Source organism: Apis mellifera, linkage group LG16, assembly GCF_003254395.2.
Source record: "Apis mellifera strain DH4 linkage group LG16, Amel_HAv3.1, whole genome shotgun sequence".
Taxonomy (NCBI): Eukaryota; Metazoa; Arthropoda; class Insecta; order Hymenoptera; family Apidae; genus Apis; species Apis mellifera.
The window spans coordinates 4638845-4666520 of record NC_037653.1 but is presented as its reverse complement, the minus strand read 5'-3'; the positions used below and the strand labels follow the sequence as shown (position 1 = coordinate 4666520).

At 26.9% G+C, this 27676-nt stretch overlaps 7 protein-coding genes across 9 annotated transcripts in view; 3 read left to right on the top strand and 4 right to left on the bottom strand.

Moving 5' to 3' along the window:
* The window catches only part of LOC410649 (tyrosine-protein kinase Btk29A), a 155072-nt gene extending 142621 nt beyond the window's left edge, over positions 1–12451 (bottom strand). The window contains exons 1-2 of one of the 2 annotated variants that reach the window (XM_026445794.1): positions 12123–12451; positions 8147–8332 (exon numbers count right to left, since the gene is read on the bottom strand). In XM_026445794.1, coding sequence (XP_026301579.1) covers positions 8147–8332; positions 12123–12125 — 189 coding nt within the window. In that variant the 5' untranslated portion in view covers positions 12126–12451. Of the gene's footprint in view, positions 1–8146; positions 8333–9700; positions 9734–12122 lie in introns of those variants that run through there. The other variant, XM_026445793.1, reaches the window with a different exon arrangement.
* Positions 12452–12818: 367 nt separating this feature from the next.
* On the top strand, positions 12819–13973 carry LOC413179 (mediator of RNA polymerase II transcription subunit 7). Its single transcript, XM_396630.6, has 3 exons — positions 12819–13307; positions 13378–13530; positions 13601–13973. The coding sequence occupies exons 1-3, from the start codon at positions 12978–12980 to the stop codon at positions 13799–13801; spliced, it is 684 nt and encodes a 227-aa protein (XP_396630.2). The 5' UTR covers positions 12819–12977; the 3' UTR covers positions 13802–13973.
* Positions 13974–14526: 553 nt separating this feature from the next.
* LOC551686 (apoptosis inhibitor 5) lies at positions 14527–18292 on the bottom strand. The gene is made up of 9 exons (XM_624074.6): positions 18083–18292; positions 17681–17842; positions 17433–17598; positions 17190–17350; positions 16919–17116; positions 16648–16839; positions 16195–16578; positions 15961–16114; positions 14527–15861 (listed from the first exon to the last, which is right to left on the bottom strand). Exons 1-9 carry the CDS (start codon positions 18182–18184, stop codon positions 15773–15775), a joined length of 1608 nt encoding a protein of 535 aa, XP_624077.3. The 5' UTR covers positions 18185–18292; the 3' UTR covers positions 14527–15772.
* Positions 18293–18584: 292 nt separating this feature from the next.
* LOC551710 (electron transfer flavoprotein subunit alpha, mitochondrial) lies at positions 18585–20445 on the bottom strand. Its single transcript, XM_624099.5, has 4 exons — positions 20260–20445; positions 19606–19935; positions 19053–19505; positions 18585–18959 (listed from the first exon to the last, which is right to left on the bottom strand). Exons 1-4 carry the CDS (start codon positions 20299–20301, stop codon positions 18783–18785), a joined length of 1002 nt encoding a protein of 333 aa, XP_624102.1. The 5' UTR covers positions 20302–20445; the 3' UTR covers positions 18585–18782.
* A 743-nt stretch (positions 20446–21188) lies between these two features.
* On the top strand, positions 21189–21871 carry Rpl39 (ribosomal protein L39). The gene is made up of 3 exons (NM_001135905.1): positions 21189–21209; positions 21328–21431; positions 21509–21871. Exons 1-3 carry the CDS (start codon positions 21207–21209, stop codon positions 21555–21557), a joined length of 156 nt encoding a protein of 51 aa, NP_001129377.1. The 5' UTR covers positions 21189–21206; the 3' UTR covers positions 21558–21871.
* Positions 21698–27406, bottom strand: LOC413121 (39S ribosomal protein L22, mitochondrial). 2 transcript variants are annotated; one of them, XM_016916950.2, is made up of 4 exons: positions 27389–27406; positions 22369–22572; positions 22075–22288; positions 21698–21968 (listed from the first exon to the last, which is right to left on the bottom strand). In XM_016916950.2, the coding sequence occupies exons 1-4, from the start codon at positions 27389–27391 to the stop codon at positions 21748–21750; spliced, it is 642 nt and encodes a 213-aa protein (XP_016772439.2). In that variant the 5' UTR covers positions 27392–27406; the 3' UTR covers positions 21698–21747. The 2 variants fall into 2 exon arrangements, with proteins under 2 accessions (XP_016772439.2, XP_396572.3); XM_396572.7 differs by lacking the exon at positions 27389–27406 and adding an exon at positions 22815–23123.
* On the top strand, positions 23221–27281 carry LOC413120 (dnaJ homolog subfamily B member 12). The gene is made up of 8 exons (XM_006561398.3): positions 23221–23609; positions 24025–24175; positions 24341–24486; positions 24554–24694; positions 24794–24924; positions 24999–25114; positions 25309–25472; positions 25601–27281. The coding sequence occupies exons 1-8, from the start codon at positions 23477–23479 to the stop codon at positions 25711–25713; spliced, it is 1095 nt and encodes a 364-aa protein (XP_006561461.1). The 5' UTR covers positions 23221–23476; the 3' UTR covers positions 25714–27281.
* Positions 27407–27676: the final 270 nt, after the last annotated feature.

Below are 27676 nucleotides of genomic sequence, written 5' to 3'. Positions count from 1 at the left end.
CATATATATATATATATATATATATATATATATATATATATATATATATATATATATACAGAATTTGAAGAATATGAAGAAAGTTATGGAATTCTGCGTACGTATCTACAAATTTATATATACAACTGATCCATAAATTTGCAATCTGATATTTTCCAAAAGACCTAGAATTTTCACAATTTTCGAAACGAATATACAATTTATATATATATAGGAAAATTTCGAAAATTTCCACGCGAATATTCATGAAAATTAGCAGAGAATAAACGAATCGAAATTCTAAATCGAACATCGTTTGTCAATCAAACTGAGCGGTATGGAGAGTGCATCGAGTGCGTCCATCGACCCCAAGTGCTCGAACAAATGCGCAACGAATTCGATGGCACGGGAGGATCTCTGATGTCAATTGGATTTTCAATATTATTTCACATTCTAAAATTATATATATTCGAAATTTATATTTTAAACAGAAATTTCGAATCGACGCCTCGAGGAAGACGCTTTGAAAAATTCTAAAAAAGAAAAAAAGAATTTTAGTTTTTACTTTCATCGTTCAATAACTTAGAGATTAATTATTAAAGAAATATCTTCCATCGAGTAATTGGACTAATAACAATAATAATAATATTCCAATTTTTCTTCAGATCCAAAAATTCATCTTTGCAATAACTTTCAAAGTATTGTACAAAATTTTCTTTAGATCTATAAGCATATAATATTGAAAAAACTCTTTTATTTTACTCTCTACTACATCTTTTCTCTCATATAAATAATAATATCCTTATTACATCCTTTTATTAATTTCTAAACAGAGAGAAGAATCCAGAATAATCGATAAGGCCATAAGGAATGATTTTTTTTTGGAAAATTGAAAAAGCGAGACAAATCGAGTTTTCTTGCAAGAATATTGTGGTTGCATGTACGCACATCATCTAAGGTTTTATGCAATAAAGGAACGCCTTTGATGGATAGCATCCAATAAATAATGGAATTCGAATTTTCTTCTAATAAACTTTCTCAACAGGTTATATAGAATAATTCTCTCTTATTAAATCATATTCATTTTGGTGAATTGTTCACCTTCTTTGATTTAGCATTCCTCATCTCTTGATACAGGTTAGGAATGGAAAACAGTTGATGGAAAAATTTTAGATATTTTCGAGTGCAAATTCGAATTTGAAATTTCATTGATATTTATATCATTCGGTGCTGATAGAAGAACGATTCTTGAAGCCCTTCAAGATAAAATGATAAAATCTGAAATAAAAAAGAGGAAACAATCGTGAAAAACTGCTGGATGGGTGTTGAACAGTTTAAAAGTTAAATTATCGCAGAATTTTTTTTTACATGTAATTAAATATTAGTATAAAGCAAATTAACCTCATCACTTGGATTTCATTCACTTTCTCTTTCAGCTTGGCCAAGAATTGTTTTCAAGAAAGAGCCAACGAATCTTTATCTTCAACTATGCCCAAAATCTTTTTCCAATCTAATCTCTGATGTACTCTCTTTAATCATGTAATGCAATGTACACTCAAAAGAGAGAGAAAAAAGGAATAATTCTCGAAACAACGAGGGGAAGAATCTTTGAATGGGAAAAGGAAGGAAGAGAAAATAAACTGATAATCCGACAAACACCTATTTTCCACCCAACATGCGCCAACTTGTCACGTAATAGTTTCCACGCAAAAAGATCAACGAGCAACGGTCCATGCCCTAATAAACTTCAATAAAGCACACCGAGAACAGACCACCACCCCTTTGGTTACTGCGGTCGGAAGTGTGACCGTGTTCAGGAAGTGGAGAGGATGAGGCCACGTGAAGAAAAGCTGCATCCCAGTTGGAAAATTTCATTCAGCCTTTTCTTTCCCACCGACGGTGTCTTTATTAGACTAGCTACTCTTCTTCTTCTGCCAAGGCAATGGTATTTCTGATCCTGGATTTCTTGAATGTTGATAGATGGAAAACAAGAAGGATGATGATAAATATTTAATAATATTTTTGTAGAGATTCAATGGATTCTAGATTTTTTTTTGGATTTTTTTTTATAATTGCTATAGAAAAGGAAGAAATGAGAGATTTTATATTTTCATATTTGACATTGGAATGGAGAGTAGAAGTGTGATTTGAATTCTAGGTAATAATTTTGGATGGAAAAGAAAAAGGTGATAATGATAAATATTTAATAATATTTTTGTAAAGATCCAATGGAGTGGAGAGTAAAAGTGTGATCTGAATTCTAGGTAATAATTTTGGATGGAAAAGAAAAAGGTGATGATGATAAATATTTAATAATATTTTTGTAGAAATTTAATGAATTCTAGATTTTTTTTTTTAGAGCTATAATTGCTATAGAAAAGGAAGAGATGAGAGATTCTATATTTTCATATTTTACATTGGAGTGAAGAGTAGAAATATGATCTGAATTCTAGGTAAATAATAATTTTGGATAGAAAACAAAAAGGACCCAATGGATTCTAGATTTTTTTTTTGGAGCTATAATTGCTATAGAAAAGGAATGGGAGATTCTATATTTTAATATTTGACATTGAAATGGAGAAGAATAGAAGTATAATCTGAATTCTAGGCAGATAATAATTTTGGATGGAAAATAAAAAGGCGATGATGATGAATATTTAATAATATTTTTGTAGAGATTCAATGGATTCTAGATTTTTTTTTTTAGAGCTATAATTGCTATAAAAAAGAAAGGAGTGGGAGATTCTACATTTTAATATTTTACATTGGAGTGAAGAGTAGAAATATGATCTGAATTCTAGGTAGATAATAATTTTGGATGGAAAACAAAAAGGACCCAATAGATTCTAGATTTTTTTTGGAGCTATAATTGCTATAGAAAAGGAAGGCATGGAAGATTCTATATTTTAATATTTGACATTGGAGAGCAAAAGTGTAATCTGAATTCTATATAGGCAGATAATAATTTTGGATTGGAAAATTAATTTTCAATGATAGAAATAGTAGAATATACTTCTTTCTACTATAGAAATATGTTTGAAAAGAACGTGATGGAAAGATATTTGACGCCTCGAAGAAGATTCGATGAGGAAAGGATTCTTTTTCTTTCTTTCTTTTTTTTTTTTTTTTTTATCGATTAAATTCTCGTTTCGTTTCAAACACACGTTCCACGTTTATTTAAAATGTACAACAGCAGCTTGTTAAATTTACGAAACGTTGTGAAATTAATTATAACTACATTGTAATTAGTTCACTTTGTTAACAGTTCCTCTAATAGATTTTTTTTTTTATCCCTTGTACTCGTTTCACGAGTCCTGGCACATTGAATTCGAATTAAATTCGATAAAATATTTTTAACATTTTAATATTTCTTCTCTAGATTGAATTATTATTAAAAAAAAAAAAATAATCCTTTTTAAGATAAGAAAAGCAGAAGGAAGAAACTTCAATTTTAATGTTTTTCATTTTCAAGCAAATGACAATAAAAATTATACAAATTTCGAATTAAAAATACATAGAATTTTCTCTCGTTTATAATCAGATTCAATGAATTCTTTTTTTTTTCGCGCGAATTATGAATTTTATGAACGCAATTATAAGAAACAGGATTAAAATCAAACCTCGTTTTATACTTCATACCATTATATACTTTGCAATTTGAATATTCATTTAAATATCGAATCAAAAAATTTTGAATTCCGTTTTCACTTTCTAAAAAAAAAAATTAAAAAAATCAATAATTATTAAAAATTACAAATTTCTTTCCAGAAAAGAAATTAATAAAAATTATAAAAAAATAAAACCTATTACACACATCTTACCTCCAACGTTGCTCCCAAGGATAAATCTCCAAGAGCGTAAGATCACACAGAAGCAGAAGACTTTGAAAACTTCTCCCACGTGGAGAGAAGTTGCTTGACCGACACGATTGATTCCTCGATTGATTCCTCTCGTTAAAAACCTTCCCTTCTATTCTTCTATTCCTCCTCCTCCCGCGAAACGAACGTGGGATCAATTAGAAAAACTCGCGACAAGCTGGACCGAGCCCTTCCTCGACTTATCCAATATCTTGAATATCCTTCCTCAGAGCGAGAAAGAAACACACTTCTTTATCCTCGATCGATAATTGATCAGACTTCCCCTTAACAGATATATATTACGATTTCAAAATTCTCTTCAAAAGGATCGAATCAACACCTTCCTTATTCTTTCCTTATCATTATCCTCTCCTCCTTCAACTTGTTACTCGAAAATCAACGAAATCAAAGATTCACCCCTCCCCCGATTATATCGTATCGTATCGTCGATCCACCCACTTCGCGGAAGCAAAAAAATGCCTCGTCGTTCGAGTCCCTCCTCAACGACGGACAGAGAGAGAGAGAGAGAGCGCTCACAGAAGAAATAAGATCGATTGTACGCGGGAAGAGAGAAGAGGCGGAGGGAGAGAGCGATCCCGATGACGGCCACCGACTGAGCCGGCTGAGCGCCAGCATCGGGGAAACTCGCGGGCGGAAGAAAGGACGAAGGGAAGGAAGGTGGCGGGGTGTTACGGGGCGCCTGCGCCGCCGATTTTACACATGGTCTTGCTCGGCCACGTTATATCCTACTCTCTCTCTCTCTCCCCCCTCCCCTCCCCTCCACGCCGCCGTAAGCTCTTCCTTCTGCGCGGGGGAGGGGGGAGGGAGATGGGTTAGCAGCAGACAACGCGGAGCTGCGTGGAGATACGCAGGTAACTATTACTCGTTAACCGTGACCGAGTGCAGAGAGAGAGAGAGAGAGAGAGAGAGAGAGAGAGAGAGAGAGAGAGAGAGAGAGAGAGAGAGAGAGAGAGAGAGGATAGGTTCGATTTAAGGGTTGGATGTTGTGGTTGGGGATGTTTTGAGCGAGGAGAATTAGAGAGAAGAAACGAAGAGGGGAGTTGAGTAGGTAAGATAGGATTGTTAGATGTATTGAAACTTAAAATAAAAGATATGAAGAGAGAGGAGAATATATCGAATATATCAATTTGATTAAATTAACAAATGAGGAATCTCGTTTAATAATAAACACTTTTACAAAGGATATTTAAGGAAAAAAATATCGAGGGAATAGATAAAGAAAATGAATAATGATAGAATAAGGGGGAAGGGAGTGTGATTGCAGTAGTAACTGGGAAAGGTTGCCTTTGCCAGTTATATCTGGTAAATGGTCGGGCGACTGCGATCGAACAGGTCGAGTGTCCAGTGGCCGATTGCGCTGATCTTTCGGTTTGTAATTTATTGCACGGAATTGGAAACGGTTTCGTGGATGTTTGCATCCTATCAGCTCTCTGGATTACGTAAGCTTGCTTATGCGAACGCATCGAGCCTCGGAACAATCAAACGTACGTTTCGATTCGGGTTGAACAAGAAAGCTAGAGAATCGAAAGAATCGTTGATTTTTGATCGTCGTTAATTAAGACTACACATTGTATATAAATGTGATTTTCGACGAATTAATGTTGATATGTTTCAAAGTAAAATTTGTGAGAATTGTTTTTTTTTTTTCATTTTTTCACAACATCGTCGCGAAAAATATTATTCTTCGTTAAGAATATATTTGAGGATAAAACTAAAACCAAGAATTATTCTCCACGGATTATTTTTTTCTTATTCGATATCGGATTGATAGTGAAAGTTATTCCAGAGAATTCTATTTTTAAATATATTTTTTAAATATATATTAACTCGAGGATTAGGGAGAATATATATTTTTTTTTTTGAAGAACATCCAAACCAATAAAGTTTCTTTCAACAAGATATAATTACATCTATCCCTCTATTCGCAATTAAGAATTACCTTTACTAATTAATCAATTAACGATTTTCTTATTAAAAAGAAAAAAAAAGAGGGAGGAATGAAAAATTATAATACATCAGTTTTTTCTATCTCACGCCATTTTATTTACATCATGCCGAGATGTATAAAAAGGAATATATGAAAATATACGATTTGATACGAGTAAAAAAAAAGAAGAAAAAAAAGAGATTCGCCTCTGTGAATATTTTTAAGAAAACATGTTTATCAATAAATCCTTTTTACGTTTCCGTTATGGAAAAAAGAAAGGCATCGAAGGTAATTAAGAGACGAAACAAGGAACGATAGGCGTCTTTTTATTCTTTTTTATCGACAGGGATAATATGATGAGCCTAGCGCTAACATCGCGCGTGACGCCAGCAGTGGTGCTTGTCAAGCGAAAGATGATGTGTATGGAGCAATTGGCCCTGATTCGAGACGAATTAACGAGCTCAGCGTTTTCACTCCCTTTCCATTTCCCTCTATACGCGTTCCTTTTCAAAAAAGAATCTAATTTTCAAAAAATATATTTTAATAATAATCGTTGACCCATCAGATTTCCCGCGATCGAACCGAACGTACGTTACAACATAACGCGTCGATAATCGTTCGATTGGAAACAATAATATTGAAATGGAAGTCGGCTTTTCGGTGATTTTCAATCATTATCAATTCTCGCGTGAATTGTAATCCCGGCCCGACCGATGATGTTCCCCGATGGTTAATTATCGATTTCGATGGCCTCTTAGTGCGCCTCCACGCCCCCCCACCCGAGAACTTGAAATTCTGCCGAATTGTTGGAAATAAACGAGCGAAACGAAAGATAAAGGAATTGCTGGCGATTGATCCGTTTCATTGCGCGTTTAATCCCACGCTTTTCGACACGCTATTTCGTATATTGAAATCCTTCTGTCTATATTTATCGCGCCATCTTTTCCACTAGAAATCCACTAAGAAATAACTCTAGAAATTTCCCTAGAAATTCTTTTTTCTATTTTTAATATTTAATTTTTTTTTACCAATCGTCTAAAAATAATTTAAAACTCCTGAAATCGTATATAAATAATCAATTTGAGAAATTGAACGAAAAGAAAGGATTATTAAATTCCAAGGAATAAAATTACTGGCGGAAACGAATGGCGGAGAGAATTTTAGAAAAATCAAGTCAAAAGATCAAAACAGAAAAACACAGACCTTTCATCCCTAATATTATTAAAATCAAAACACTAAGATTATTAGATTTTTCCCTTTAGAACGAGGAATGCCATCCGATCCAAGTCACATTCACACTTTTTTTCCACCAGATTTAAAGACACGTTTTCAACGAACGATAAACACCGAACTCGCTCGATTTCCGCCCCGTTTTTGAATCGTCGAGAAAACTCGCCGGAAATTTTATGGAGGATCATTGGTCGATCTCGAGGCAATTATCGAATCAGGAATCGTGTCGTCGAATACGTTTCTTCGACGATGGCAATTACATCGATACGATTCGTATGAGTTTTATTTTTTTTTTTCTTTGGAGGAAAGTTCGAGGAAAGAAACGAACGATTTCAAGAGGGAAAGAACGAACAATCGAGAAGAATTAGGCCAAAAGAAGGGGTTGGAAACAGGATTTAGGTGAATCAAATTGAAAGGCAAATTATTTAAATCTGGAGAATCGATCCATTAGATCGTTGAATTTGATCGATGAAAATCTAATCTCTAGATCGTCTTGCGGGAAAGGAGAGAAGAAAATTACGTTCCAAATTCAAATAGAATTTTCAACAAAATTGTGAATTCGAATTGTGTATAAAAATTCTAATATTCCAAAATTATTGATATCTCATTAATAATAACAACGATAGTTTCCTTATCTGATTTTCCATCGAATAATAAAATTTTGAAACGCTGGATCGAAGTGTCAAATTTAATTCTATCTTCTTTTTTCCCAATATTTATTTCTCACTTACGATATAATCGATACGATAAATTTCCTGTATACACGAGAAAATATCAAAAGATCAATTATATAAATTTTTCTTTCGAACGTTTTCTTCGATCGATCAAATTTCATCCACTTTGATTTATAGAAACTCGCCATAACTCACTCAGAGAGAGAGAGAAATTTTACACGCGGAGAAATTTTTTTCTCCCTTTATACCTCCAGATATTCGATTATCGGTTTATTTACAAAAAGAAACCTTTTTCCTTCCAACCACTAATGGAACCAACTTTTTTTTTGCAGATAATAAGGGAGCAATCGGGTAATGGGAGGTTAGAGATGGAATGGAAAGAGAAATAAAAACAGGGAGTGGATAAAATGTGACGAGCTAGAAATTGCAAAAAAAAAAAAAAAAGATAGAACACTCACCTCTCCATCGCCGTCGTAGTAGACGAGATAGCGCCTCGTCAAAACGAACCAACGTTGTTTGTAATTGACAGGAGTGAAACGTTTCTTGTTCTGAGAACGTTTCACCATGAACCCCTGCCTCACCACATCCCCACTTTTTGGCTCCACCTTCCCATCTTTCCCCGCCATACCAGATGGAGGGCCACCCTGAAAACGAGGTTTCGATTATCATCAGATGATAATGTAGACAAAGAAGGAATAGAAAAATAATTATTATTATTATAGATGGCTTTGCGAATCGAGTAAATATAATTTAACAAACAATGATTAGAAATTTAAATTGTTACAAATACTTTATACAATTTAACAAATAATGATTAGAAATTTAAATTGTTACAAATATTTTATACAATTTAACAAACAATGATTAGAAATTTAAATTGTTACAAATACTTTATACAATTTAATAAACAATGATTAGAAATTTAAATTGTTACAAATATTTTATACAATTTAACAAACAATGATTAGAAATTTAAATTGTTACAAATACTTTATATAATTTAACAAACAATGATTAGAAATTTAAATTGTTACAAATATTTCATACAATTTAACAAACAATGATTAGAAATTTAAATTGTTACAAATATTTCATACAATTTAACAAACAATGATTAGAAATTTAAATTATTACAAATATTTTATATAATTTAACAAACAATGATTAGAAATTTAAATTATTACAAATACTTTATATAATTTAACAAACAATGATTAGAAATTTAAATTGTTACAAATATTTTATATAATTTAACAAACAATGATTAGAAATTTAAATTGTTACAAATACTTTATACAATTTAACAAACAATTTAGAAATTTAGAAAAACGATTAGAAATTTAAATTGTTACAAATATTTTGTAAATGAAATAATTAAAGAATAAATAGAAGATTTTTTTATCCTAAATTATCCTAGGAACTGATAAAAGTTTAAAACTTTGATCTAGAAGAAGATTTGATCTGGAAGAAATTGTTAATCCTAGAAGATTTTTAACTTGTATACAAAATATATTACAAGGTATACTTCATTAGAATTTGAAAGGAGTTTGATGAATTAAATTGACGATTAAGGGATCGATTAAGTGTGATTATATGGATGACGTGATTATATGATGAAGATTTATTGTAAAGGCGTTTACTTCGTTCGATAGAAACGGTAAATTCTTCATTTCTATCAAACAAGCTGCACCACTTCGCTCAAAGTTTCTATCCGTTAACTTAAACGAAGACCAATTAAGCGATGAACTTTCAATTATCTCGATAGTTCGAATTTCAGACAAGCAGTCTGGATACTTTTCTGGATAAGTAAGTCGATTAATTTTTTCTTCCTAAAAATTTGAACGAACGTAATTTAATAAATAATTTGAAACAGATGAGTATTATTTACGATTAAAAAAATAAAATATCCGGATCCGGTAATAATATTTAAAATATGAAAAACGAACAACGTGAACAAAAATTTTAAAATCCTGTGAGCCAAATATAGATAAAAGTTTTACGGGATTCTAGACCTCCATTAAAGCCAGCATGACTCGACCACGAAGAATTTCCATTCAAAATAGAGAGTCAGAGAATCAGGCTAAAATCTTCGAGCACATTCTCACGAGGCGAACTTTAGCTTCTCGTTGTAACAAAACTTAACAATCGGACAATTTTTCTCCATTTCGATCTATAAAATGAATAAAATATATTTTTTTTTTATTTTTCTCTTTTTTTTATTTACATTAATAATAATAATAATAATAAAACGATATTATTAAATTTATCCGTGTAATTTGATATATCGGGATAAAATGTTTTCTTTGTTTCATACCTTCATTCCAAATATTTTTTCAAAACGTATCCATTTACAGATAAAAATCGATGTATTTGTATCGTGCTTATATCGATAATCACAAATGATTTCTTTTGGGCATGTGGGCAGAGAAAACGGGAAATGTGTGTTTAAAGTGAAACAGAGATGCAGCCTAAATAAATAGCGTAAACAGTGGCTAAACACATACCACTGTTCGAAGCGAGAACGCATGTAACACACGCATTCGTCGATCGCGCACGCGCACGCGCAGAAAGTTGGATTCGCGCGTATTTGCATGTGCGTGTCAGTTCCGGTCGAGCACCTCTGGAAGGATTAAATATTTTTTGCTACATTCTATATCACCACATTTTATGTTATATTACAAGACGATTAATATATTATATTATTACCTATCAACACAATTATTAACAAATTATTTATCATTAACCAGTTAACAAATTGCAATAAATTCTTTTTAGATTGAATTTTTTTATAAAAAGATTTAAAATTGGTTTGACAATTGGTTAATCAATTGGAATAATGGAATAATATAAAATTTTAATCAAAATATGATTAATATGATTTTTCTTAATGTTTTTAATATAAATATTGTATGCTGTTTTTCAAATTTCATATTAATTTATGATAAAAAAAAAAATAAAAATAAAAAGAGTATAATTTTTTTAAAACAGATTGTAATGACAATGTACAAACTGGTTACAATGATTCGACCAAAGCACTTACTAACATGAATGCACGACACCAAGAAGTACTCGAGTACACTCAACTGCCCGGTAAATATCTGCTTCCACTGAATTTCTTTTGTAACTCATGTCTCTGAAATTTTAAAGGGCCGCCTAAACCGCGACGTCTTTTGAATTTCCGCCCGTCCCATACTTTCCGTTTACTTCTTGGAAATGGGAGAGAAAAGAAAGATACGATACACTGAACAAAACTAAAGACAAATTTATTAAACTTTGAGAGAAATTCAATTGAAAAAAATTCATTTTTACGTATTCAATTAATGACATTGTCGATTTTTGGAAATATTTTTTGAATATAGAAAAATTATTATTTTTTGCGATACGAAATAAAATAAAAAGATAAAGCAATTCTATCATGAATCAATATATTGGGATTTAATCTTTTAATGCATATTGATGCATTAAAAGTGCACATTGATATTGAATTTATTGAAGCATTATTTAACGAAAATATAAAAAGTTGTGAAAAAAAAAAGAAGTTATAAAAGATATATAACAAGTGAAAAGATCGAATTGTAGTAAAAATATAATTATGATATATTAATCTATTATAATATAATTTAATATAATATATATATATATATTAAATATACATTAAATATAAAATTGTAAAAATTTAGATAAACAAAATATAATTCGATATATATAAAAGTATATTTATTAATAAGTTTATTTATATATTTTATAATTAAAATGAATTTCAGCCGTTTTAATTATTCGTTTACTCTATTCTATAACGATTCCCAAATGTATGTTTTTGAAAAAAATTATTAAAAAACAATTTTATGAACAAAATTCGTTCATTTTCTAATTTAAATTAAGTAGAAAATGATTCGTTTTATAATCTTCATCTAAAATTTTTAATTTTCTTTATTCTCTATAAATTAACCGGAATTAATCTTTTAAAAATTATATTTATTATACATAATATATTAAACATTATATATATAATATAATTATATAATATAATATATATTATATAATATTTAAAAAAAAATTTATCTTTATCTTAACTTTTTTTTTTTAATACTAGAATAATCTTATATATATGATTTTTTTAAATGATACTACTTACATGAGCCACCCTGTATACACACTGTGCATGAACTCTGAATCAAATTCTATTCTTTGTTTTGATCGTAGTTTAGGATTTTTCAAAAAACTTATATTACTTTATAAGTGTTTGATCATAAGAGAAAACAATCACACAAAGGCATTCTCCTTGAAATTATGAGACATAACAGAACAGTGAGATCAACGACAACGCGATAGTTTGTGGTTATCCTGACACTCGGCTATATGAATATTTCTATGTGAAAGTTTAGTTGCAATAACATTGATATATATAAAATTTATAACAGAAAATCAACTTACCATGCACTAGAGTACTGCTACCACCTCGCAATTTCAATACTTGTCAGAAACATGACCGGTGCCCAAACAAAGAATTCACGTGGAACGAACGCATACACACACCGACAATCTGTCAAACGAAGACGTTGGAAATTCACAAGATAGCAGGAAATACCTCACTACGTTAGTAAAGCATTTATCCGAAATATCATCACACCATGAGAAAGATTTTTTAATCAAAAAATAAACAATATCCACACGTTCACTCTTTTGTTTTGCTACTTAAACAACGAAAATCCCCAATCTGAGTTCGACGTCCTGCTGGCATTAACGTATTAACTGGCCAACAGAGAATACCTGTTGACTCATTTTAAAAAAACAAAATGGCGGATTTGAAGGCTATGTTATATGTTGTTTTGTTTTAATTGTACATTTATTTAAATTTTATTAATTCGTGCTGAAAATTTTGCAAAAAGTGTACAAATATTTTGATTAATATGATATTTGTAAAAAAAAAGTATTAATAGAAAAATATGCTGAATTGTGAAATTACATTAATGTAACCTAAAATAAAATATTAATATATTAGTGTGAAACTAGATTTTGTAGTTTAATTTATAAATATAGTTTTTGTAATATTACCATAAGTTTCTATATTATAAATATTAAATATACGGAAAATAAATCGTGTAAAAAAAAAAAAAATGGCGACTACGCGCGAAATTATAGACATGCGCACTGACGTTAATATTCCAATCAGTTTGACAACAGTCAAGTTCTTCTAAGTGTTTTTAACCTTCTACATATTTTGTTGAAAAAAATATTTTAAGTGAAATTATTCCTTATTTTTTATTGAATCGATATTACATATTAAAAATGGCAGCACCAGAAGCGATACAAGTCAGTTCTCTTCCTCTGCCTCCAGTTCAGTATATTAATTTGTATACAGACGAAAATGTTCGTCGAGGCAGAGCACCAAGGCCACCACTGCCAATACATGATACTTATTCGATGTTTGGAAATGTATTTAACGCAGATGATACAATTATCAGGCCTCTCGAAGCTCAAGGAATTAAAAGGTTATATCCTCAGCATTTCGATCGACGACGAGAGTTGAAAAAATTGAACCACTCATTGCTTGTTAATTTTTTGGATCTAATAGATTTGCTCGTACAGTGTCCTGATAGTCCAAGACGTGCAGAAAAAGTATTACAATATAATATAATATAACATTTTAGTATAAAAACAAATAGTCAATGTATGTTATTGTTTACAGGTGGAAGACCTTAGTTTATTATTTATCCATATTCATCATTTATTAAATGAATTCAGACCACATCAAGCTAGAGAAACATTAAGAGTAATGATGGAATTGCAACGTAGACAGCGTATAGAAACAGCACTTAGGTTTCAGAAACATTTAGAAAAGGTATGATTTTTAATTAACACAATTTTAATTAGCACAATATGTATTTGAAATTATGATAATTTTTTTATAGGTCCAAGAAATTTTACAACATGCATTGCAAATGTTACCAGATACTTCAGAATTAGATTCTAAATTAGCAATAAATACAGATGCTATGGAATCTGTTGATAATTTAGGTTCTGAACAGCAAACTCCAGATCCGTGTAATCCATGTGATCGTATTATGTGTAAAACAATAGATGATATGATCTCAACAAATGGATTATATTGAAATTTCTTTTTTAAAGACATACTGTAAAAATTATTGTAATTATAATTGTAAGATATTGTAATAATAATTTTAGAAGTGTAATATAATAATATTTATTAAACAATAGGTACAAATTTTCTGTACAATTTATCTATTTTTCATTACATATATTAAAAAGACAATATAATTTAAATCAATAGCTTTTATTCTTCTAATAATATTGCAATAAATTTACTAAAGTAATGTTTACATATTTGAAATCATAATAAACAAAAATAATATTTTTAAAATGTTACAATATATTAATACATACAAGTAAATTTTTATATAATTACGTAATTGACAAATTACAAAACATTTGTATTAAATATTAATTAAAACACATAAATATTCGATAATTGTAAATTTTTCACAAATAGTTTAATTAACTGTGTAATAACACTCGATATTGGGCATAAAAAATACAACATATATTATGCAATATTATTATTTATTAAATTAAATGATAATATATTCATGAATTATTATTATATTATTATTAGCATTACACAATTTTTATTCAATGGTGGATAGGAAAAGGACACAATATGTTTTTAAACTCACCTTACAAAACAGCTACCATGAATATACAAATAAAAGATAATATACAACCATGCCTCAATTCCTGAAAAGAATAAAGTTATAATCTTTCCTTATAAATTTCCTCCTTGATCTGGTAATCTGTAATCAAAAAATGATTATTTTTGCTATGCTCTGCTTTGCTATCCATTCAACAAGAACCTCGTACAGCATCTGCAAAATAAAAAGTATGTAATAAAAATTATATCTTTACTTTTACATAATCAAAGAAACTTTTCGACTTATATCATATTTTTCATTTATATTTAATATTATAAAAGATTTTAATAATTTTATATTGCTTTTATACTTAAATCAATTATTTTGTAATAAAAAAAATTATTTATTTATTTAATTGATAAAAAAGCTAAATATTTTATACTGTAGAATAGAAATAGTAAATAAAAAATATTATATAGTTATAAATATAACTAACATAATTTGAGAAATTGAAAATAAAAGTTTAAGTTTTTCTTTAAGTTTCTTTGATTTTATATTTCCAAAAGATGTTCCGTTTGGCGTTTCCTCAATTACTCCAATCGTCGTTTTCCTGTTGGCAAAAGAAATAAAAAATATTATCTAGAAAGAGGAATAGGAAGAACTAGGAAATGCAGGAATACATTTTGATACTATTTTAACATCTAGAGTTGTTGTGGAAGAAAGAAATTGTCTGTCTTTTGCAAATACGTGTAACACCAGTGTCCATGTCATAGCACAAACCGGTCATTGTACAGTATGAATTTTTAAATATTCTCTATATGAAATTTTTGGTTCTGATATTTGATAATTCTTCATTTCAAATGATTCACATACTGTGTCCTTGCACCATTTTCTCGTCATTATTTTATTTGTTGTATTGCCTGTTAAAGTACCTGATTAATAGTTTCATAATAAACACTTCTTGAAGTTCATGATGTCATCTTGCTCACTTCTTCCCACGTACTTATTCACTTTTTCCAAACTCAAGTTTCTCCAAATTGTATTTTTCATTTGTTTAACAATAAAAAAATTGTTAAAACACAATTAGTATATTATTTTCACACCAATCTTCTCTTCTTTAAATGTCAATATTTCATTATGACAATTGTCAGTGATTAACACTGTGTTTAGTGAATTATTGATCCTTATAATTTTGTGTTTGAAACTTGTATGTATGGTGTGTACTTAAAGCTTTCACAAGAAAACACTTTCTTTACACTAAGATTTATAGAACAAAAAAGTTGTATTTCCTTTGTCACTTTTTTTAAAAAGCACTTTCTGTAAATAATCACTTTTACATTCTTCATTTTTATATGTACATTTTACAGGCCTGATATAGTTTTTATATTATTGCAGCTCATTTCATGCTTTTTAAAAATTTAAATAATCAGAGAGTTAATAAAAATTTTTTCTCCACGTTCCACGACCTCGCGGTCTATAACCACCTCGACCACCTGACCTATTTCCTCTAAATCTACCTCGACCTATAATAAAATAATGAAAGAAAATTCTTTTTCTATATTCTTTTTCTTATGGTCTTTAACTAATATTTTGAAAAATAATATTTCTTTTTATTAAATTACCATAATTTGATGATATGTTTGAACTATATTTTCCACTAGGAGGAGTATATAATTCCCTTTTACTTTTATCCTCTTTACTTCGTTTATTAGAATTGCTGTCATTTCCAAATGTAATTGGTGTATGTCTCTTCTGAGCAGATGAATGCTTCTCATTCTAGAATAATAAATAATAAAAAAAATTATATTTAATAAAATACATTTTTAAAAAAAAAATAGAATTAATTTAATATGTACCTTCTTATCATTTGCTGTTGTTTTCCAAGAAAGATGTATAACACTTTTAAAACTAGGTGGTGAATGAAATAAATCTTTGATTAAAGTGTTAATATTATTTGTTGTTTTCAAAGCAACAACTTTTAATTGATTCTCCTCTGACTTCAATTCTTCTTCTGATTTTCCACTAATTGCTTCTCGTAATTTTTTTATATAACCTTGAATACCACGTGCAAAATACTGTAATCTTAATCTAAATTCCTTAAGCTGTTCTGGATCTTTCATTAAAAATTCTGGTGTTTGCTTGCATAATTTATGAAAAGCATACATGAGACATTCAACATGACTAAACTGTAATTGTGGTACTTCAGTTATTTCTGTGACTGGAGGTAATGGCATATATGTCTAAAAATATTAAAATATTATTAATATTCTCTAAATAAAATATACATTTTCAATAATATTATTGCTTACAATAAGAGTATTATAAAGTTGTTGTACTTTTTCTTCTGGCTTATCAATTGTGCCACAAAATACAGCTAATTCAGCAAGAAGTTTTAATAACTCCAATTGTACATCTCTTCCATCAGGTGAAGTAATTAAAGAAAGATGTGGTAAAACTTGTATACAAATATAAGAAACAAAACGCGATGAATCTATTTGAGACTAAAAAGCAAATACATTATTGTAAATTTCATAAATAAACACAAAATGATTTTTAAAAATTTGATTAGATTATATTTACACTAAAGAATGGAAGTGCATGTTTAATACATTGTACAAGTCTATTCCACTGTTCAACATTAGTATGTTTGAATGGTTCAGACAATTCAGCTTGTTCAACTGTAATATCTACTAATTCTTGCTGTCCACTAATTGTTGTACCTAATCTGGTCCATGCAAGAACTTCCATAATACTGTGAAATTCATCAGCAGTAACATCCTAAATATGAAAATATTATAGAAATCATGTAAATTAAAAAAATTAAATAACTATTGTTATTAAAAAATCGTACTTGTAAGACTTTTTTGCATTCTGAAATTAAAAGATCTTCTGGTTCTTTAGTAATAATATCATGACCTATTGCTTTTAATTTTGTTGCTAGGAACTTAATGCAACGCTCGCGTGTTCCATCATCACCATTAATAATCTGACTAAAAAATCCACTTATTGTACCTACAGAAAAAAATAATGAAATGCAGTTAACATTTCATAAATCTAATAATAAATGATTATATATTATATATATTAATAGTACCTCTTGGATCTGTTTTCATAAGAGACATAACACTATTATGAACTACAGCTAATTCAGATGGATCTTCAGCTTGAAGTAATTGAGCTAAAATATCTGCAATTCTAGCTGTATGTTCTTTGTTATCTTTACATAACGCAGGTAAATCTTTAATTGCTTGTTTCCTGATCTAAAAATAAATTATAAAATTTTATATTTCTTACATATACACTATGCATATATTAATAATATAAATAATAAAAAAAATATACAGCCATATCCTCATCTTCACAAAGATCTAAATGGGCATCTATAGCTTGATCAGCCAATTTTGGGAAATATTTAAAAAACCTTGCAATGAATTGTGATGCTAATCGTTTTTCTTTAGGTGATCCTTTCACTGCTGTTAGAATCTCTAAATATTCTTTTTCATGCTGTAATGTTCAAATAAAGATTTAATAATATTTACTATTTCTTTTGATTAATTATTTATGTACAATTGAATCACTTCCATGATAAAAATACCGTTCAATCAATTTGAAATTAATAAAATATTTGCAAATATTAAAAATACAAGAAATAAAATATATATTTTATGCTTATAAATACAAAAAATTATAAAAATTAGAAATGAGTAAATGTGGTTATTCAATATAACCAAGTTTGTAGACTACCTCGGCTAATTTATCTTTGGCATCAGCCAAAATGCCAAAATTTTTGTATAATTTTTCGATACTGTCCATACTCATGATAAAATTATTATCGAATTTCCACATCTAAAGACACAAAACATATAAATACGATTTTACACTCAAAAATAGGTAATCTAGCCGGCCATGCACCACGCCAAGAAACGACAAAGATGGCAGCCGTTCTATATACATATATATATAACCAAAGTATGAAAGGACGGGCATTCATGGTGGCGTTCAAGTCGAAAATTACATATGTATGCGATAAATATTATCAAAATTACTACGTTGATTAAATATTTATATAAAATTTCTTGGAAGTTTTTTCATTTTCTGAGAACATTTTCTTGAAAAAAATTTCTTGAAAAAAATTCTTGAAAGTTTTTTCATTTTCTGAAACTGAGAATGTAATAATATATTATTATGAAATTTAAAAAAAATTTCATGATACCATATTTAATGCTACAACCTAAAATACAATCAATTTACTAAAATAAAGACAATATAATTAATCTTAAATTATTAATACATAAAATTAAAATAGATAATTAAAGCACATATATTTTAAATCATATAAAAATTTATTATTTTCTAAGAACATTTTGTATATATATATATATATGTATATATATATTTATATAGATATTATAACAAAAATATTTATAAAATATTATATCAAAATTTACAATTTTTCCGTGAGTTCAGGAACAGCCTTAAATAAGTCAGCAACTAAGCCATAATCAGCTACTTGAAAGATAGGTGCTTCTGGATCCTTGTTAATTGCAACAATTGTCTTTGAATCTTTCATACCAGCAAGATGCTGAATTGCTCCAGAAATTCCAACAGCAATGTATAAGTTCTATATTATAAATATAATATAAATATGATATAAATTAAAATATAAATAACTTTTTAATAATAATAATTATATGTAATTAGAAATCAAACTTACTGGAGCAACAATTTTTCCAGTTTGTCCTACTTGTAAATCATTAGGCACAAAACCAGCATCAACAGCAGCACGAGATGCACCAACTGCAGCATTAAGTTTATCTGCTAAAGTATATAATAATTTGAAGTTCTCACCAGACTTCATTCCTCTTCCTCCAGATATAACAACTTTTGCAGATGTTAATTCTGGTCTATCAGATTTAGATAAGTCCTGTTTAATAAATTCTATCAATTCTGATTTATAATCACCAGCTGGTGCAGCTTCACACTTGGCATTACCTCCTTCTAAAGGTGTAGCTTCAAATGAAGTACCCCTTATTGTAACTATTTTTACATTGTCTTTGCATTTTAAAGTTTGAATTGCATTTCCTGCATAAATAGTACGAATAAATGTATCACTTGATTTAATATCAATAATATCACTTACTGGAGACACATCTAATTTAGCTGCAATCTTAAAAAATAAAATTTATATATAATATTATAATTACAAAAAAATATTTCATAATTGCATATAAAAGTAGAAAAAATAGATCTTTTCATTTGATACTTACTCTTGGTAATAATGCTTTACCAAAAGCAGTAGCACCACTTAAAATATGGGTAAATTTATATTCATTTTGAATTGCAAGAATCAAAGGAGTTAATGCCTCTGGGAAAAATCCTTTAAAAGCATCACTATCTGCGATCAAAACTTTAGATACACCATTAGCTTTACTAACACTTTGTGCAACTGCATCACATTTGCTACCAGCAACTAAAACTGTTATATCTCCACCAATCTTTTTTGCTGCACTTAAAGTATTACAAGTAATAGGTAATAGCGATTCATTATTATGTTCTGCAATAACTAATGTAGATTCATAGCGTGCCAGTAAGCCGTACTAAAATATTAAATAATTTGATTAAATATTTTGTTTTCTTTAAACAAACAATTTAGAATTTTATTTTAATTTATATTATTTTTATTATTAATGATATTAAAAAGATATAATTAATGATATTATAAAGATATAATTCTATATAAAATTAATATTTTTTTAATTAATGTTTACATTTAAAAAATATATATTTTATAAATAAAAAAATATTAAAATATTATAGATAATAAAAATTTATACTTCGTTGATAAAAAAAAAATTGTATATATTAAGAATTAAAGGTTAAAACAAATAAGAATCAAGAAAATTGAATTTCTTGATACTCACTTTATTTGCAATTCGAAATGTTCTAAAGTAAGTAGCGAACATTTTTTTATAATTTTTAATGTTTCACTTGATTTAGTTAAATATTAATTAAGGAAATACTTAATTCAAGTTAATTTTATATCTAATAATTAAATCGTATAATAAAGTCCAAAGTTCAATCAAAAAATAATAAAAAAAATAAAAATAATATCTCTAAATCAAGTAATAATAAAATCTAGTGTTCAATCAATCAAATAAAAAATAAAAAAAATATTTCCTATTTCTTTTAATACATTTTTTTAATATAAATAAAATATATAATGAAAAACATAATGAAAAACATATGTATAAATAATATAATAATATAATATATAATATAATTTGTCGTTACACATAATGTTTTAAAATGTAAATATTTTAATTATTTTATTTAAATGGATTAGATTTGATTTTATTTATTAAAATAAAAATTTTGTGATGCATTTTAATAAATATATTTTATAAATATATTATAAATATATTGTGAAAATATATAATACATATTTATAAAGATATATATTTTAAATCAATTTAAAATAATATTAATTTTGAAACTAAAATATTTTTTTTATATTATTATTAAATAATATTAAAATTAATATTAATAATTCTAAATTATAAAATTTAGATATTTTTAATTATTTTAAATTCTAAAACTTATTAGTTAAATTAGTGAAATTATACTAAAATTAACATTATTAAAATTAATATTATATATTTATATATTTATGATAATATTTAAAATATTTATCTAGTATATATTATTTTTATATAAAAAAACAATTTTTATATAAAAATCCTGTTTAATATTTATTACTAAAATTTAGCAGTTTTGGTGACTTTTATATAGTGAAATTTTAATATTGGAAATCCTGTTTAATATATTGTGCAATCAATTTGGCCATTTCGTCAGTTGCTATCCGAACAAAATGGTAAGGTTGAAATAAAATTACTTAATCTAATAAGTATTTTAACATCTTATAACGTATATCTATATAATTATTAGAATATTATATTTAAAAAATATGTGAATTTTATCATTTATTTCAGTCGGCTCATAAAACGTTTATTATCAAACGAAAACTTGCTAAGAAATTAAAACAAAACAGACCGATTCCACAATGGGTCAGAATGCGAACTGGCAATACTATTAGGTAAAAATTATTAAAATAATACTTGTATTTTCATTTAATCTATTATTTATTATTATTGTATATATATATAATTTTAGATATAATGCTAAACGGCGTCATTGGAGAAGAACCAAATTGAAACTGTAAAATACATTTATGTATTTTCTCACATTTATTATAATATATTAATTATTCATTTTTAAATAAATTCTAGTTGTAACATTATATTTACATCTTATATTTATAAAAATTTATTTTTTAATTAACACGAATTTTATATCGATCAATAACCTCAGAAAGAAAACGAATTATTTATTTACATATATTTATATACATATTATAATGAATTAGATATTTTGCGGCGATGCATTTGTTCCATCCATTCTTTTAATAATTCTTCACCGCTTTTAGGTGCTGGTAAATAATAATTTTTTGGTGGTTTTCCTTCTTCTAAACGTACAAAGTAATGAGTATGTCTATAATGTACCATTCCAATTCTTGATCTAGCATGACGTCGTATTCCTTTTATTACTTCACCTTTTGTTGCGAAAGATTCAGCTGAAAAATTAATTAAAATAATATAATTTTATTAAATTAAAATAATATAATAAAATAATATTATATTATAATATATTTGAGTATACTTTATAATTAATATACTGACCAACCCATAAATTACTTTTGAATTCAATATCATGTTCTTCTACAGCTATCTTTTGTGCTTCTAAGATCACTTCTTTGGCTATAGCTGCACCTTTTTTCTTTAAAAAACTCAATTGTTTAACAGCTTCATCTACAGACATACCTCTTACAAAAGAAGCAATATACCACATTTTCAATGGACTATATTTTATGTTTTTTCTTACATGACAAACATACTGTAAAATATAAATATAGAAAATACTTATATTTTAATTGATAAAATAAAATTTTTTAATTATTAATAAATTATACTTACACCTGGCCTTTTTTCTTCATCTGGTTTTTGTGGAGGAAAAACAACATCGTTATATCTAAGAAAGCCGTTTTTTACATCATCATCCTCATCATCGGATTTAAAATAATAATACGATCTTTGTATACTAGATAAACAATTCGAATTAGTTGTTTTAAATAATCTATGCGATATAAATTGTACACACTGTTTTATATTCTGCATCTTCTATAAAGATGAAAAAATATACATCAAAATTATGAATTAATTTATTAAATTAATTTATTAAAATTATTTTTTTTATAAATATTATATTTATAATTAAACATTTATAAAAAAATAATTCAAGTAATTCATTTTTAATATAAATATAAATATTTGTAAAATAATAAAAGATAACCTTTTAAAATCGAAGTACATTATAAACAAATGCTAGTTAAATATCAATTAAAAATATTATATATACTTACACTTTTTATAAAATATAAATATTTAAAAACTATGTGATAAAAAATTTCTAATTAATATTTTATTGTATATATAATAAAGAAATATTTTCAAGTATCGTCTTCAAAACATTATCCATTCAAAAAACACTAGTTATTATTGACAGAAATATTTTAACCTGACATACAAAGTTAAAGTTTTTTTTATGACAAATTCTTTTTCCATTTATAAATTAAAAATTAAAAATTATTCATTATAAAATAATTAATTTTTATTATATAAAAAAATAAAAAATTATTTCATTTAATTAAAGAAAGATCAATATTGTGTTTTTAAAAATCGATACTGTGTGTCTTTTTATTTACTTTTTTTTATAATTCATTTTCTATTATTATTAATAAAATTGTTTTTTTTATAAATAAATTTCATTCGAGTAGACATTTTGATTGGTTGATATTAGAATCAAATTGTCAGATATGTCAGCAGAAATAATAATCAGTATATTATAAGCAGCATCTACGTATCGTCACTTACACGTAGTCGAATGCTCTACTTTGTATCGTGTTCATGACGCAACTTATTAAATTGCTATGGCGGAGAATTAGTGTGTGATTAAATCTATTTACTATTTTGCTCCGTCATTGCGTTAGTATAAAGTTTAATTCGGTCTTTAAAAAAAAAAATCATGGATAGTAATAAAGATGAGGCGGAGCGATGTATGGAACTTGCAGAACTATATCTACGAGAAAAAAAGTACGAGGAGGCAGAAAAATTTGTACGTAAAGCATTAAAACTATATCCAATGAAAAAAGCAGAAGGTAAGTTGACAAAAATCTATTTCAATCAATGTAGAATATCAATCAATCGCTTTTTATTTTTTATTTTATCCATTCATAAAATTGTCATTACATTGAAAGAAATCTACACCGTATTTTTGAGTTTCAACGAGATTGTTATAAAATTGTTATAGCATTATTATTTTTTTAGAAATTATTTTAATGTTTATTGAGTTTAAAAAGCAGTTTCTATAGTTATACAAAAATAAAACTTCATTTATATTTACTATTATTATGTGAATTTATCATTATGTAAATTATTATTAAAAGAAAGTATGAATAAATAAAAATTGTAATATACATAAATAAAAATAAAAAATTGATAATGAAAAAAAAAATTTATGTAATTATATGAAATATAAAATATTTATAATTCATTAATTATAAATATTTACAGATGTGTTAGCAAAAGTGACAATGTTATCAAAACAAAATCAAAAGTCTGAATCTGAACCTACACTTAGGAAACGTCAAACTGCATCCAAAGAAACCACACATACTCAAGCTTCTAGTGATTATACAAAGGAGCAACTTGAACATATTAAAAGGTATTTATATTAATTAATTAATTAAACAAAAATCTGAAGTTTTAAAAACATCAATGTAAAATATTTAAAATATAATAATAAAATTTGTTATTTTATTCTGATATTTATATTATAATCTAATATTTTTTCTTATTATTAATAAAATTCAATATAATTTGTTTGCAGAATCAAAAAATGTAAAGATTATTATGAAATTTTGGGTGTAAATAAAGATGCAACTGATAGTGATATTAAGAAAGCATATAAAAAATTAGCACTTCAGTTACATCCAGATAAAAATAAAGCACCAGGTGCTGCCGAAGCCTTTAAAGGTAAATGATAATTAAAATCTATTTACAACAAATTTATTATAATAAATTGTAATTTACATATATACAGCTATTGGAAATGCTGTTGCTATATTGACTGATGTTGAAAAGAGAAAGCAATATGATATGTATGGTCCTGAAGAAGAAAGACTTCAAAGTGCTCAAGCTCATCAAAATCATTCACATTATAATTATACAAGAGGATTTGAAAGTAAGATTATTATAATATGTTTATTTTTTTTATAGAATTATTTCATATCATAAATTCTTATAATATCTAAATAATACTGATTAAATTAATTTTTTTTAGCTGATATAACAGCAGAAGAATTATTTAGTATGTTCTTTGGAGGTGGATTTCCACAACAAGAATTTTATATGAGACGTTCTGGTAGATGGGCAAGACAACAAGATGCACAAGCTCAACATGCTCACTCTCAAGTATGGGAAAAAAATGTATTTATTTATACTTTAATTAAATATATGATTATTTTAATAAATATTATGATTTTTAGCAAGCAAATGGATATACCACATTCCTTCAAATGTTACCTGTGCTATTATTAATATTGTTAACTATGATGAGCAGTTTCTTTATATCAGATCCTGTATATAGCTTGCATTCTAACGCGTAAGTGTATTTACAAATATTTATCGACGAATAACGATGAATAAATTAGTTTTAATTAATAATTCTATGTGATGTTTCAATTCTATTACTTATGCTTTATTTTCTCGGCTTTTGTCTCTGGTATATTTTATTTCAAACAAGAGTGATTGATTTGTATGAAAGGGATTATATGCACATTTTAAATTTGTGCGCAGAAAATATTCTGTACTGAGAACAACTCAAGGATTAAAGGTGCCCTACTATGTCAAAGAAAACTTTCATACTGAATATCAAGGCAGCTTACGTAGACTAGAAATTTCTGTTGAAGAAGAATACCTGAATAATTTGAGACATGCCTGTTTTAGAGAGAAAAGTTATAGTAAGTATTTTATTTAATTGATTTTTAAATGCCCCAATATAGCAGAGTACTGTTGCTCTTAGAAAAAAAAAAGGCTTTAATAGTCAAGAAATATATATCTTTGGATACATTGTTTCTTTAATCCCTAGGAGAAACAATGATGTGGAAAGCAAGAAACTTTGGAGATCAAGAATTATTTTTCAAAGCTAAAAATATTGAAACACCTTCATGTAAGAAGGTACAAGAATTACAAGGAGCATAGCGACGTTATGTTATTGAATAGAATTTTGTTGTAGATAGGTGTATATTATATTTACACATGTGTAGTTACTATTGGATGAAATGAAGAATATCAAACATTATAATACATATGCGAATATATTATATATTTTCGCATCCAAATTGATAAATGATATTCTTCTTGGTCCATGAATTTTTACATAGGCCGTTTAAGCTGTTTGTTCCATATATTCAAATTGTAAATTAATATAGGATTCATTATAGTAGCGAGTATGATGAATTCCAATATGGTACATGAATCTATCATATAATATAATTAAGGTAACATATTTCAAATTCATTAGATTGAATCGTATAATTTTAAAATATAAAAATCATATGTTGATTAATTTATATGCATTGTTAATCAGGATTATTTATGTTCCATTATTACGACACGAGGAGAAATAGCTGATTGATATAGTAAGTGATAAACATTAATTTTGAAGATTTTAAAATATTTCTAATTATTTATATTCATTGAAAGAATTTGTTCATTAAAATTTTAATTCACTTCTTGCCATATTATTTAGATAATTAAATTGAAAGTTTTTCAATCCTAGCACATAATGATTTTGACGATTTTGATAAAGATATTGTTGCAATATTAAAGCTGCTTGTACACAAGAAATTTAGAAATAAAGATTTAAAAAACTCATTTAAATTATATATGAGAATAAAAAAATGAAAGAGAAAATGAATGGAATTAATACATGCATTTCTTTTAAAGAAGAATAAAAATTAATTTTAATATTGAAAAAACCCATTTAGTTTGTAAGGCCTAAGTTGTGGATAATATCGAAATTCATGTTAATTTTTTTTTGCATTAAAAGATAATCTATTACACAGTATTAAATAATATAGAAAGTTATTAATGTTAAAAATTTTATGGACGCAATATTACACTGGATACATTCCTTCTGTTATTATGAGAAATGCACGATATATTACAAGCAAGTAAAGAACATAGTAATTGTGACACATATTTATATTCATGTATATTATTTTTTATTTGAAAAATTTGTAAATTCAAATTAAAGAAAGAAAAGCATACATATTATCATGAAAAATGAATAATAAGCAATTTTGATTGAGTTACAGTCATACACGTACCATACATGTCATCGCGTCGTAAATTTTTATATGGGCATAAAGTTGGAAAAAAAAGAAATTCCTATCAACCCGATAAATGACCACTTATGTTTGCTCTTATTTATAAATTATAATGTACATGGATAACATGAGATAGTTGACCAATATATTTATCTTGAGAAAATATTTTTTTTGTGTGATGTTGGAAGTTTTCGGTACTAATTGTTGTCTTTATAATAATCCCAAACTGTTGAACTTTTTGAAATCATTCGAGAATAACATTTGAAACATTTATGCGAATCAGTTTAACCGAACTGCACATATCAAATTTGTTTTATAATTTGGCCAATTCTTGTATGTTTAATAGCACTTATTTATCTAAATCATTACGTGTATGTTATATAAATATATATGTCAAAGTATTTTAATTAGCTAAAATAAAGGAATTTTAAAAATTAATCAATTTGAAAGTTTATCAACTTTTTAAAATTATTAATTGATAATATTAAAAGATATATTTACTATTATATAATAATACTTTCATTATGAAAAGATAGATCACATACCATGTTTCACCTATTCAATCCATCTTATCCATACTAATGCTTTTTTTAATTTATTTGTTCTTTTATCAATAAAATTTATCAGTGATTGATAACATAAGTAAATATCTTTTATCTATATGTTTCGAAAATATATTTAAAAAACATAATAATCAAATCATTTTTAAACTTCATTTTAATTTCTTTTAATAAATATCATAAGTCTAATGTCAATGTAATTTTTACAGATTGCTCCTCATTCCATGGATCCTTGCGAATTAAGAAATTTCCTATCGAGTATAAGATATTTAA